The 14,715-nt window shown below is 40.0% G+C and overlaps 1 protein-coding gene across 1 annotated transcript; it reads right to left on the bottom strand.

The window, feature by feature from the left end:
• Nucleotides 1-2,600: 2,600 nt before the first annotated feature.
• LOC127054513 (pulmonary surfactant-associated protein A-like) lies at nt 2,601-7,007 on the bottom strand. Its single transcript, XM_050960751.1, has 3 exons — nt 6,508-7,007; nt 4,609-4,652; nt 2,601-3,316 (listed from the first exon to the last, which is right to left on the bottom strand). Exons 1-3 carry the CDS (start codon nt 6,677-6,679, stop codon nt 2,963-2,965), a joined length of 570 nt encoding a protein of 189 aa, XP_050816708.1. The 5' UTR covers nt 6,680-7,007; the 3' UTR covers nt 2,601-2,962.
• Nucleotides 7,008-14,715: the final 7,708 nt, after the last annotated feature.

Raw genomic sequence — 14,715 nt, 5'->3', positions numbered from 1 at the left:
AGAGCTAGACAGGTTCCCAACTAGAAGTCAAATACACTTAACTTCCTGATTCTCAAATGTTTCTCTGAAAAAATCTTTTTCTGAATACATACTTAATCACAGCTTGCTGATTCTTCTTGGAACATTTAATTAACTTTACACAGCTGAGTACAGATACCAAGCTTTATGTGCTTTTGTCTCAAAAATTATAGGGCAAATGTCAGTTTTCATAATCTTAAAGACATCAGTTCACGTAAGAGCAGCTCCTGCAGGGATCAGGAGAATGTAATAATCTTATTAATGATAGTTGAAACTGAAAAAGGTTTAGAAAAGGCCTCCGAACTTCAAGTGTTTATCCAAATTGGTTTCATGCATTCTAGGAATCAAGAAACTGCACATTTGGGGAGGTTCAGAAAGGAACAGTACAAGAAACCTTGTCCATCTCAGATATAGAGAGTTGGTCCTCTGAAATCGAGTGTCCTTCATTTTTAATTATTACTATTTTTGCATTACAGTAGTACTGAGACGCATGGTGCATACACATATTAAGAGACAACCCTTGTGCCCAATAGCTTTCATTCCAAACAGACAGGAAAGGCAAAGAATGGGAGGGGAAACGGACCCAGAGAAGGGAAACTACTCACCCAAGGTCACACAGCTTGTCAGCAGCAGAACAAGAAACAGAACCAGGTTTTGGTATTGACTTCAGTGGCACCAAGATTTCACCCAAGCTCTCAAGTCCCAGTCCAATCTAGTGAACCACACTGTCTCCCTAGGTGTTTTTCAGCCCCTGAATGAGCAGGTTACTTAGAACACCAGTAGCCACATCATTAAAAAGCACCACAAAACATCACTCCTTTCGTGGCCTCTAAGAGAAGAGTACCCACTCATCCAGATGCTGTAAAAGAACAGGAGAAAATAAGAGAAACAGGTCCTGATGCCTGGTATCCCATGCATCCACATCAAAGAAAAGAGGTCACTGGGGAGATGCAGGTACTCAGGCTGAACCCTATGTTAAGTCACTCACAGCAGCTTCAGCATCAGACTTTGGTTTTGGTACAATGTTGAAGTCCTACAAAAGGGGCAGATTTCCTGCTGTTTCCAGGCCTGTGTTTGATTTTTGGAAGTATAACCCCTCTTAAACCTATTTATCAGAAGGACAGGTGTTATCCAGCAATCTTCATATAAGAAAGGAAAGTCCTTCCAGCTGTGTAATGAAAAGATAAAATGAACGAAGTGGCTTCACTGTGACAATCAAAGATAGATAAAGCCAAGAGAGTTTTGTTTGTAGACTAGTAAATCTTCCTTCTTCATAGAATCTATGCCATTCTAGTTGGCATATTTTTGGCTAAGACAACTTTCCAATAATAGGACTTTAAGGAGGTTATTTTGCATGTGAAGATTCAACATTTTGAAGTTCACATACTGGACATTATATCAAAAGTTGCTATTCCATGCCAATTTTGAAGTAGCAGTCATGTTGCACATTCTTAAACTGGCTGGAGACATTTGCTGTGTATTGGCCTATGCAAGGGACCCCTCCTTTCCTGCCAAAAAAAGACTCTATTCCCTAATATTGGAACTCAAAGTTTTGCTGAAGCACAGTGTATGAATTGGCCATACAGAGGAGTCCCTACAGTGTCACTCCCCAGCATGGTGTAGAGTGCAACATTATGCAAGATCCCTGTTTAGCAACATCTAGGAAGATCTTGGGAACAGGAGAAGATAGGACCAGAAAGTCTATTGCTCTGTATACCCCGTGGTACCTCCTCTCCTTGCATTGAGAGAATGGTTTGAGGACACTCCTGGGAAGCTGCTCCACTCTGGCTGCACAGATTGAGGCAGTGTGTGAGAAATTTCTTACCCTCTTCTGCTTGTGAGGATTCCCAATGCCCAGCCTAATTACGCAAGTTGAAAGCCAAGTAGTAGTAGTGGTGGTGGGGGTGTGAGCCAAGGCTCTTTGAAATCAATGGCTAGACTCTCATTGACATCAGTGGGCTTTGGATCAGGCCCTATGTCACTGCTGGCAGCTCTCTTCTCAAACCTTGCCTTTGCTAGTCTGATGATGGTGATCAGATGTGCATGTGGCTTGTGTGGGTATGTAAAATCTATTCAGTTTACACATCGGTACAATATTGTTTGTCCAATGGTTAGTATGATAGAGAAGAGTCTTGATAGAACTGTAAAATACTGTGAATGACTATTTCTATAGTGCTATAGGGGAACATGGTATTTGACACACAAAAACAAAATGAGCAGCTTGCAGCATAGCTAAATGATCTATGATTTCCAGGGTTTTCACTGTGGTCTCCCTTTATAATAACTGAGTTGAATTTTATTGCAGGGTTTCGTACTACACAGTATGGCCTCAGTTCTGCAAAGAGATGCATATAAGCAGGGTTTTGGAGCGGAGCCTGGAGCTGGAACGTGGAGTAGTTCCGGAGCAGTGGAGCCGCAGGTTTTTGCCTGGAGCTGGAGCAGAGCCGGAGCACAGCTCCAAAGCCCTGCATGTAAGTGGCTCCACCATGTATTTCTTCACTGAAGTATATCTGTGTGCATTTCCTTCCAGGATTGAGACCTGTTCCTCTAATGTTGTTGCATAGTATATGCTGCACTGGCATGTAACTACAATGGAATGTACAAAGTTATCTTAGCATGGGACTCCTCAAACACACTAAGCCAAACCCTGAAATCCTTACCTGGAGCTTAATCAGCCACAGTGAGACAAGGCAGAGTTTGGTTACTATAATTAACTCCCTCTCAAATTAGGCATAGTTCTAGTTACAAATCAATCCCCTTCAGTAGTTACTATTTCCTTAGTAAGCATGAGGAAGGAAAATATTACATCATGATTTTGTTTCTCTCAGATAAAATAATCACAGAAGACATTAGCTATATTGCTGAGAGAAAAGGCTCCTGTTTATGTCTGAGACACAGAATATTGCAAGGACTCTGCATTATGAAATAACTGAGAGGAAATGCTTTAAAATTCACAGATAGTGAGGTGGTACTGGTCGCATTTTTTGTCATTCCAGCCTCCATCGGTGTACATCTCCACACAGTTTTCCCCTCCTTTGCCATTTGGCTCACGAGCACGCCAGTTGGTATAATTCAGAGGTTTCCCATCCAGATACTGGAATTCACCTGGAACATCACTCTCCCTTATACCCAAATAAGCGTATCTGTTAAACTGTTTCACAATATCCAAAATAGCATAGTTTTCCTCCTGGTTCTTGGGGGTGGCAATGGAGCCACCAGTATGTTCACATGCTTTTAATGTGCTTTCAAAATTGACTTCTTTCCCATTGGTAGCGAGAATTTCCCCCCCCCCCCACTTCTGTTATTTTTCCTTCCAAAGTAAGGACTGCAAAGGAAAGAGAAAAGATATGGTTGGTTTTTTCTCTTATTTTATGATATATTTATACTATCCATGTTGCTACTATACTCCTGGCTTCAAGCTTGATAAGTTTATGGAGGGGATGGTATGATGGGATAGCCTAATTTTGGCAATTAATTGATCTTTGAATATTAGCGGTAAATGTGCCCAATGGCCTGTGATGGAACACTAGATAGGGTGGGATCTGAGTTACTACAGAGAATTCTTTCCTGGGTGTCTGGCTGGTGAGTCTTGCCCACATGCTCAGGATTTAGCTGATAGCCATATTTGGGGTCAAGAAAGAATTTTCCTCCAGGGCAGATTGGCAGTGGCCCTGAGGATTTTTCACCTTCCTCTGCAGTGTGGGGTACAAGTCATTTACTGGAAGATTCTCTGCACCTTGAAGTCTTTAAACCATGATTTGAGGACTTCAATAGCTCAGACATAGTTTAGGGGTTTATTACAGGAGTGGGTGGGTGAGATTCTGTGGCCTGTGTTGTGCAGGTGGTCAGACTAGACAATCATAATGGTCCCTTCTGACCTTAAAGTCTATGAATCCATGAGAAACTGCCACAGCCTGTTTGATGTTTATCTTCACATGCTGCCCAACATGCTGGACATGTACAGCACAATCCTTTGCACTATGCTGTGCCTAGTCCCTTCTGATTCTAGTCTATGTAAGTTCTGATACTCCGTTCATACATATAGTATGCAGAATGCTCAGTATGTTGTATAGCCCTAAGCACCCATCTATGTCCCATCTTGTGGATAGCCTTTTGCATTGCCATATATACTGCATAGACACACACTGACCAATCTTTCTTGGGTACTTATGTGGCCTCCATTACTGCAGTATCTGAGCGCCTCACAAATTATCTTTACAACAGCTGTGTGAGGTAGGGCAGTGCTATTATCACCATGTTATGGTACAGAAAGACTGAATGAGTTGCCTAGGGTCACACAAAATGTTTGTGGCAGAGCAGGAATTGAACCCTGGTCTTCCACATCTGAGGCTGGGCTGCTGGATCATCTTTCCTCTTCTTCCAATGCACAACAAACACCTCAGCATACTTAATTGGTGTTTGGAAGTAAGTTTTGGTGAGGAAAGTTTTAAAATTGAATAAAGTTTTTGAAATGTAACTTACCTTAAGTTGGGCTCTCATGATTCATTTTGTACATTGCATTTTACACAAGTTGTGAGAAAAAGCAGAAAGATTACCTCCTTCCAGTCTGGTAATTCAATGTTTTAAAACCTGGAGGCTTTCTTGCAATTCAAGATCGACAGAAGCAGGCAGGCCTAAAGATAATAATAATAATTATACAATTAATTTAAATGCGACTTCACTGATATGAAAAATGCATCATATACAATTAATAACAATTTTCCAAAATTGTCTTGTGCTTGATGTATGTCTGTCAAGGTTCCTTCCCCACTCTGAACTTTAGGGTACAGATGTGGGGACCTGCGTGGACATTTCTAAGCTTAATTACCAGCTTAGATCTGGTATCGCTGCCACCGTCCCCAAGCACTACTTTTTTCCCTGGGTAGTCTTGAGGGACTTCACCAATTCCCTGGTGAACACAGATCCAAACCCCTTGGATCTTAAAACAAGGAGAAATTAACCATCCCCCTCCTTTCTCCCACCCACTCCTGGTGGATCCAGATCCAACCCCCTTGGATCTAAAAACAAGGAAAAAATCAATCAAGTATTAAGAAAAAGGCTTTTAATTAAAGAAAAGAAAGGTAAAAGAAAAACCCTCTGGGAGAGATTAGCATACCAGCTACTCTCACAGACAACAGATTCAAAACACAGAGGCTGTTCCCCTGGACAAAACTTTAATACACACAAGAATACCCAAATTTGATAAATCCCTTAATGGTACCAAGACAAGTTACAAAGAAAATAAACATAAACCTATTTATCCCTTTCTAAAACTTACTACTCTGATAAGAGGCTGATTCCTTGATCTTTTTCACTCTGACTGAAACTGAGCCTCTAAACAAAGGAAAACTTCCCTCCTTCCTTTTGAAACATCTTATTCCCCCATTGGTTCCTCTGGTCAGGTGTCAGCTAGGCTAGGTGAACTTTTTAACCCTTTACAGGTAAAAGAGGCATTAACCCTTAACTATCTGTTTATGACAACGTCACTTTCATTTTCTGTGGTGGAAAATTCTATTTCTCTGTATTTATATATTTTCGAAGAAACTTTATCACATATTAATTGTTCTTATACATAATATATAAAGTATATGCCTGTTGAAACTCCAGAGAGTTTCAACTACTGGAGAGTAGTTACTTAAAGCACATTACATGTGAAATAAGATCAATTTTTCTAATCTGAAGTCTTCTGTGTATGTGAAATCCATGAAAGGGTTAATCTTTTAGAAACTGTATCTTGCGTAGGCTGAGCCAATTAGAACTTGCTGTGATTTAAATTTGCAACTTGACAGCCACAATGGAAAACTTTAGTGGGTTTGGAGTTCTTGTGATATTGAACAGAACTGGAATTCTCTTCTCTGCTTCCTTTACGGTCAGTTAACCTCTTATAGTTTTTCAGTATGCTTCTATCTGAATAGGGACTGCAAAAATGTCATTGTAGGGTTCCATGTAGGTTCTCTCCAAGATGACATATGAAGTATAAGTATGTTTATAGATACAGAGATTTTAAAAACAAAAACTCCCAGCATGCAAGTTTTTCATAGGATATGAGAATCAAGCTGGCTGTTTTTTGTCATACAAAATCATCACCAGTAATAAAACTTCTGCAGGTGAAATTATGCCATCAGTGACACTTGTACAGTCCCATTGCCATCAGTGGGGTAGCATAACTGTAATCTGATTGGAACTCAGTACAGAATTCTGTTGCTGCTGCACAAGGAGGAATAGACTCCTTCTCAGTGTCTCGGAGCTGTGCTGGCTCTGCTTTTGTAAGACGAGTAAAAGGTAGTAAAACGTATTTGAGTCAATACAGTCAGCAGATCTGATAGATACAGGAAGCAGATCAGCTGAATAATAAAGGTACCATTTTTACATAGTCACTTCTAATAGCAGAACTGCACTTTAATAGACTCAGTTACTTTTCCCTGGACTTCTTTATACACAGCACAAGTATCCAGTATTTTGGACTAAACAAAGATTTGTCTTATTCACCTTGTGGTCCAGGCTCCCCTCTCTCCCACTTGTTGCCTTTTTCACCCTGGGGTCCTTTCACCCCAGGAACCCCATCTCTTCCGGGAAGACCTGGCATGCCCTGGGGCCCTGGAGGACCTGGAGAAGAGCAGCACACAAATGAAAAACGTACATTTATTTTCAACCAATGCATTTTATGGGAAATTCAGAATAAACATGGGTTTAACAGATGCTGGTGTGAAAGAAGAATGAATTATATTGTAAAAATAAGAATGGATTAAAGAAATGTTGTATGTACCTTTAAGCAGAAATAAGAAATTTTGAAATACAGGTGCCAGGAAAAGAAATATTAGGCATAAACAAGGGTGCTAATGGCGAAACATTAAAAGAAGATCGGTAATAGTTAGTAAGGAAATAAGATATGCATGCCTAGCCCAGGTAAACGTATCAGATTCTGCTTCCTTTGTTATCTTGTTAAGTGCTCGCCCTTTTATCTGTATAAATAAGATAGTTTGTGTCTTGCATGGTGCTTACATTATCTGGGTGTTATTAGCAGAGCGCTGTGCTAATAAAACAGAGTGGTCTGACAAACTGTGAGTGCTGAGTTTAACTTTGACACTGGCCAGCAAAGCAACACACTGCATTGTGCTTCTGAATAACTTCATTAATGCACAAGCCTCAGGTGACTGTTGGCTTCATAACAGAGGCAAAACACTGGCTCCCTGGAATGAGCAACCAAATGCATGTTGGGAACCCAACTACTTGAACCTTGGTTTTGACAGATTGACATTTTATGACAAAAAAAAATAAAATTGTCAGAAAATTCCTAACAGGCTGTATTAAAATTACCACTTGTTCTCCTTCAGTTTCTCACTCTTCTGCCAAATAACTGCTTTTGTTTCTCTCTCATTTCCACAACATTAATGTTCCTCCTACTCCACACCACTGGGAGTTGTTGCACCAGCAGAAGTTTACTATAAGTTGGAACTACAGGACAATTTCACTCTAGAAATTAAAGTAGAAATTCACTATATTTACTGACTTCACCATAAGAGGGTTCTACTGTGCATTAAATAGAACTCACCATTTTTTATTTCATCTGACTCAAGGAAACAGGTGATAAACCATGTAGTTTACAAAGCATAATAGTCAACACAGCAATACATCTATTTAAAAGGGGAGATAACCACTGACCATACCTGGTGGGCCTGGGTCTCCTTTCATACCATCTCTTCCATCTCTTCCAGGCAGTCCATTGGCTCCTGGGGTGCCAGGGATTCCAGGAGTTTCTGCACACTTCTCCTCAGCATGACACGTCACCAGAAAAAAACCTGCTGCTGCAAATATGTGACGTGACTGGAGTGACAGCATTGTTCAGGCCAGCTACAAAAGCAAGTTGTATTTACCATGCAACTCTGCACTGAGAAAAATAGGAGCTGATTTATGCTAACTGGAAATAATGAAGAAGTGGTCATTGTTAGATTCAAATTTGACCTTGTATGAAGTCTTCAATTTGGGATTAAATCTTTCAAGTTTTGGTGTGTCCCTCCATTTATATTGAAGTTATAGAAGTATCCCTAATATGACCCAAGCCTAAGAGATAATATTAAAATAAAATAATATATATAAAAAAACTTATTGGTATTAGTCATGTGCTGGCAATGGTCATAAATCATGTTCTTTTTTATTTGATGTGTGTACATCAAATGTAATATATTACATGGCAGTTTTGAAAAATGCATCATTCCAAACATTAGCTTGCAAGCAGGATTGATTCTCATGTTATGTACGGCTAAGTCCCTTTGTTTTTAGTTTAAACTGATTTTTACAAAAAATTCCCAGGTTTTACAAAAGGTATGATTCATTTTTTTCTGATTTTTCACCCTACTTTTGTGTCATTCAAATATATAAAAATAACTTGTTTTATTAGGAGAATACAATACATAGCATGAGATACATATGTTATGATAATACATTAGTCTGTGTGTATATGCAAACCTGCCTGTTGAAGTAAGGTTATGTATTAGTCTAGAGGATACACTCGATAAACAAGCAGACATGCACGCAAGCTCTGAAGTGCATGTGCATCTGAGCATCCTGATGAATCTCAAACCCACCACGTACACATTTCAAGCTGTTAGCTCATAATGCTTTAAAGATTTGACACACAAAAATGGGAAGAAAATGAAAATCTGTATCAGAATACATTTCAGAAGTATTTGAAAGTTTTAAAAAAACAAAAACAGGAGAAAAGGATGAAGTTGAGTGTATGGCTTACAAATGGCACGGTCCAATTATGTGGACGTCGTGTAGAATTAATAGCAATTTTCTAAAACACTTGTGATTGAGTTACATTTGTTTGATTTTCTGTGTGAAATAATTTGATCTCAGTGTGTTAAATGAAGGGCCTTTCCATACACTGACCATCCTGATAAAGAACAAAGCTCATGGAAACTACTTTTAAGAAGGGAACCACTTATGAAGAATTAAAAATGAGATCTTTGAGTTAGAGTCTTTAATGCCCCACCGGTGCTTTGCATCAGTACAGTACCAAGCCAGGCAAAAGAGGGTTTTGCAGGCATACCACTGTGCCTGGTTGATGCTAAAATACTGTATGGGATCCTTGAGACCACTGACATATGGTGTAGGATATAACATCCTTCAGGCTGTTCCAATGCTTCCTGGCCATAGCACTGGGAAGCTGAAAAGATAGATTAAAAGCCATCTTTATAGCACTCATACCCTTCACCTCCATTCCCCCTGGGACCTGGTTGGTCAGGAGAATCTGGGCTATAATCGCTAGTTTTCTAGTCTGCAGCCTGCTAATGATAAAGGATGGTCTGCACTCAGGGTATGGTCACAGAAGTAGATTTTGCTGTGATGAGATACTACTTGTGACTTGATAGCTGCTCTGGAAAGCCCTGACCATGTGAGGTGTTGGTGGTGGAGCAGAACCAAGAGTAATAATGGATAATACTGCTGTTGGTCATGGTTTTAAACCTTGTGGATAACCTTGCAGAAATGTAATCATCTCTTGTCAGCTTGTACAGTGTCAATTAGCTTGATTAAATTAATCTCTTAGGCTAAAAGTATAACTGTCTTCTGAAGAGTGACTGTGTAACGATGGCTTTTTGGAGATTCAGGTTTATAGTCTTTCTGGGATGTCTGTATTAAACATATTCTTTTACAAAGAGAGAGACATTTTTGTTCTCACTTCCAGTGCTGCAAACCCAACCTAGTCTCAGAAAGTCAAGCTGCACTCTTTCCTACTGGTACATCATCTCTAAGGTTATGCCTACCAGCAGCTGGGAGGGTGTGTCTCAGCGCAGACAGGCAAACACACACCAGCTCTGCTCAAGTAAGCATGCTAAAAATAGCAGTATGGCTGTGGTGGCATGGGCAGCAGCTTGGGCTAGCCACCTACATTTTACCTAGGACCCCAGAGGGGGTCAGGTGTGGCTACTCGAGTTGTTGTAGATATACCGTAAGTGTGAAGGTTCTGCAACTCCAGTTATGCCCGCAATGGGTATGTAGACACATTGTTTTAAAACCTACAGTAGCAGTCTCAGAACCCAGGTCGACAGACTCAGACTAGTGGGTATTATGTTACTGTGCTAAAACCAGCTGTGTAGCCATTCAGGCTTAGGCTGGAGCTCAGGCTCTGAAGCTCGCCCCTGCCCTGGGCTTCAGAGCCTGAGTCCAAATGTCTGTAGACCTGAGCTCTGAGCCTCATGGCTGCAGGTTTTGAAATGCACCCAGTGACACCAATGCAGTCCTAGCTCTCTCATTTTTACTGCATCGCTTCTGTAGCAGTACCAGGAGTAAGTCACAGTAAGTTATCCTAGCCAGGAAAGCCAGCAGACACAACTGAATAGACACAGGGAGAAGATCAGCTGAGTAAGAAGATGCCATTTTTACATAGTCACTTTTCGGAGTAGAACTGAAAGTTAAACTCAGTTATGGCCATTTTCTCTAGGTTGCTTTAGACAGAGACACAGGCACATACAGACAGACACCGCCACCCCCATAAGGCTAAATGAACAGATTGTTCTTTTTCACCTGGTTGTCCAGGCTGCCCTTGCTCTCCCTTCTCGCCTAGTTCACCCCTAGGCCCTTGTGGCCCATTAAGCCCATCTTTTCCGGGAGGACCTCTCATGGAACTTGGTGGCCCTGGGGGACCTGCTGAAGGGAAATACATGAATGAAAACTTGCCAAACTCCTTGCTGAGATTCTCTCAAATAATGCATTTAATTCAGAATAAACACTGCTGCTGACCTTCAAGGGAACAGATTGCATTACATCAGCTCAATAGCTTTTCATTACCTGACATGATTTAGGCGAAGGTTGGATGCATGTCAGAGGCAGGACATTTACTCCCTACAATGAAAGAGCAAATGCACTTTCATTGCCTAGAAACCTGGCTCATGCAGCATCCTTGGTGGTTGGGTTGGAGGAAGCTGCTCACCTGTCGTCTAATCTGGAAGGAAGATCACACAATCGCCAATAGAGCTAAGTGGTGAGGGAGCCTGGGGAAGTTTTAAGAAAGGCAGTATCACTTATATGTTCCAACTCCCCAGAATGATCAGCTAGAGAGGCCACACACACACACACGGATTGGTGTTCACTTCAAGAGTTCCTGGATTAGATGCAAAGTTGAACACCGAGGCCCCATGTGATTGGTTATCACTTCCAGCACTACAGACCAGGCTGGAAAGGCATCTAAAGTCTTTAACATTGAGTTACTTTTATAGTGAAATCATGATATTCCAGAGCAACTTCACTTTGCCCAAGAAGTCCCACTGACATAAAGGCAAATAGGATTTGGCTCTGTAAATAGGAGTTCACTACAAGCTGGAATTGTAGTATTCACATCACATGGAAAATAATTCCAGATTTTCATTCTTCTGTACGATATGCAGAGATTATGTGTAAATGACAAAAAAGGGACTTTTAAAAACTGAATGAGCTCAACATGTTTGGAACAACTCCTTCGCCCTCAGCATCCCTGTAGACACATTTTGACTCCTTCATAATTACATTAGCGGTGGTTTTATAGCTAAGGGGGTGGAGTAACATTCTGAAAAACACCTAAGTAACCAAGCAGTGCTAACTTTCAATGAGACTTGGGCTTCTAAATTTCTGTCTCTTTCAAAATGGGACAGAAAGTGCAACAAAGTAGAATTCGGTTTATCAGATACAAATAATGAAACACAGCAGAATATCTATATATCTGGGGCCAGTAGCCACTGCAATTACCTTGCAGTCCTGGGTCTGCTTTTAAACCAGCTTTCCTTCTCTTGTAGGCACTTTGTTCAGTCCAGGTTTGCCAGGGATTCTCTGTATTCCTTCACCATGGTCCCCAGCATGGCTGATCACTAGCAAAAAGGCTATTGCTGTGACTACATGTAACAATTGGGGCGACATTGTTGGAGGCCAGCTGTAAAACAAAGAGTATTTACTACCCAGTGCTGAGTGCTTATTTTCAAAATTAAAAATGATTGAGAAGTGTGAATTCTTTATTTCAAAATAACATTTTCTGTTTGGGACGGAAATCTTTTTAGCTCAGTTTTTTTCCCCCTGTAATACTAAGATGATTAATGTAGCTATAAAGCTTTACAAAATATACTCAGCTGTCTAGAGAGCAATTTTTTTTTTATAAAGCTGTTGATTAACTTATCTCATTTTTTCTTGTGTGACAAGTGTAACGCCTGTATTACTTATTCAGCAATAGGTAGGCATGTCCACTACAGTGAGAAAAAAACAATCAAGATTACTCTGGGTACACTGTCTTAGTCTTAATTATTTATATTTTAAAGGGGAAAAGCAACCATTCAGACTTGTTATATAGCATTTTATAAACACTTTTGTATCGGTGGTGATTTCCTCAGTAAAAATAGACTGGAAATGTAAAGAAACTCTGAAAAAGCACCTAAAATGGGAAGTTTAAACTGAGACTTTGTTATATTTGAACTAGATTTTTTTTTTTGTAATTTATAAAAAAGTTCAACTTACCTGTCAGCTCCAATGTGAAATGCAAAAAGGAGCATGATAAAGGGCCAATTTATAGGGCACGTAATTGGAGATACATTTTTGTGTCTATTGGAAATGTATCGTGTGTGTAATTGGCTATACATTTGGCCAGCAACACAGACATTTTATAAGTTACCTGGAATGATTTTTTGCTTTGATTTTCTTTATGTTTAAAGCTTTATGCAAGAACATTTGAAAAGTCAACGTGCACTGATGCTTTCCTATTTTGTTGAGCTAAGATATTACATTTTAATTGGGTAAAACAGTCTTGGAGCATAAGAATAGATGATTGCAGAGATGTCTGTCATGAGTTGTTTGCAGGATATAACGTTTCCATAGATCTTCTGTTTATTCTACGTATTAAATAATTACATCTTCATTGTGATTTTAAATGTCACAGAAGAAAAATAAGCGAGAACACATATGACTTTTATTATATACATATTATTTTCTCATATATCATAGTGTAAAAGTGTTATATGCCCATGAGTGACTGGAGCTGACAGCTCATGAGTAAGCACAATCTAACACAATAGAGACAAAGCATACAAAACACACACACCATCTTCACTTGTGCCCTATTCAGAGTAACTCCCAGATAGGAAATTAAATTGATGCACTAAGGTATAAGTAGATGCACCACAGAATATTGTAAGGGGAATTCCATATCCCACTAAGAAGTATAGTTCAACATGATAATATGAGGGGGGGAAATATCACCCACGAAACAGGAAGCCAGATTCATACTGAGATTAAATTCCTTTTACGCAGCTCTGGCAGTGCACAGAGGCCTTACAAGTGGTGGAAACATACTGGAAATGGAAGACCTCTTTATATTACCTTACATTTGTATGTCCCTGGTAAAAGTTGTTCCCTTCTAGTGGCTATTTAGTGATTTATATTAAATGAGTCGCTGATTGTGGTCCAGTTCACAACAGAACAAATGACTTGAATGGTGTGTTTTGTAACAACAAGAGAACCTAGTGAATATGTCCTTGAAATGGTGACTGTCAGAGAACATTTTTCTAGAATTTATTGACATTTATGATACTGCAGGAGCTGGTATGAAAAATGTGCTTCTTAAAAAGCTTGAAGATATGGGAATTGTGATAGCTGACATGAGAGGTCATGGCTATGATAATGGTGCCAATATGAGAGGAAAGAACAGAGGCTTGCAGACACGGATCCGAGAGTAAAACTCTCAAGCTTTTTTTGTCCCATGCAGTTCTCATTCATGGAACTTGGTGGTCAATGATGCAATGTCGACTTCTAGTGAGGCTGCTGAATTTTTTAATGTAATTGAAAGAAGCTATGTATCTTTCTCTGCATCAACTCATCAATGGCAAATTTTGAAGCAACATCTGGGAACATCCTCTCTGGCACTGAAACCACTGAGTGCCACTCGATGGAAAAGTTGAGTGGAGGCGATAAAGCCTATCAAACACCAAATTGGGAAGATAGATGATGCCATAGTTGCCATTATGGAGGATAATCCTATGACAAGAACCGTTCGTGGGAGAACAGTGGCAGAGGGAAATGGAATCACCAGAAACATACATGACTTCAAATTTCTGTGTGGCTTAGTGTTGTGGCATGACATACTGTTGGAAATAAATGTTGTAAGCAAGAGACTCCAAGGTGCTGACCTTGATATATCTGGAGCAACGGAACAACTGGACAAAGCAAAGTCACACCTACAGTCTTACCAGTCAGATGAGGGATTTCAAAACGTTCTGAAGAGTGCACAGAAGTTGGCAGAGGAACTTCACACTGAAGCTATTTTCCCACCCATTCAAGAATACAAGAGTCACCGAAGAAGAAGACATTTTGATTATGAGGCACGGGATAATCCCATAAGAGACCCCAAACAACAATTCAATGTTGACTTCTTTAACCAGGTGCTAGATTGTGCAATACAGTCAGTTAAAGAATGTTTCATGCAGCTCAAGGAACACAGAAGTATATTTGGGATGTTGTATGATATTCCAAAACTCCTCACTATACCTAAAGAAGACGTACACCAGCAATGCAGGGCACTAGAGACAGTGTTCACACATGATGACATGCATGATATTGATGCGAGTGATTTAGGCGATGAACTGAAAGCCCTTTCAAAATACATTTCAGCAGGATCTACTTCAAAGGCTGTTCTGGAACATATGTGCACAAATAAGATGACTACTCTCTTTCCAAATGCTT

This window comes from Gopherus flavomarginatus, chromosome 6, assembly GCF_025201925.1.
Source record: "Gopherus flavomarginatus isolate rGopFla2 chromosome 6, rGopFla2.mat.asm, whole genome shotgun sequence".
Classification (NCBI taxonomy): Eukaryota; Metazoa; Chordata; order Testudines; family Testudinidae; genus Gopherus; species Gopherus flavomarginatus.
The sequence above is the reverse complement of the archived record's forward strand: the minus strand, read 5'-3'. Positions and strand labels throughout refer to the sequence as shown.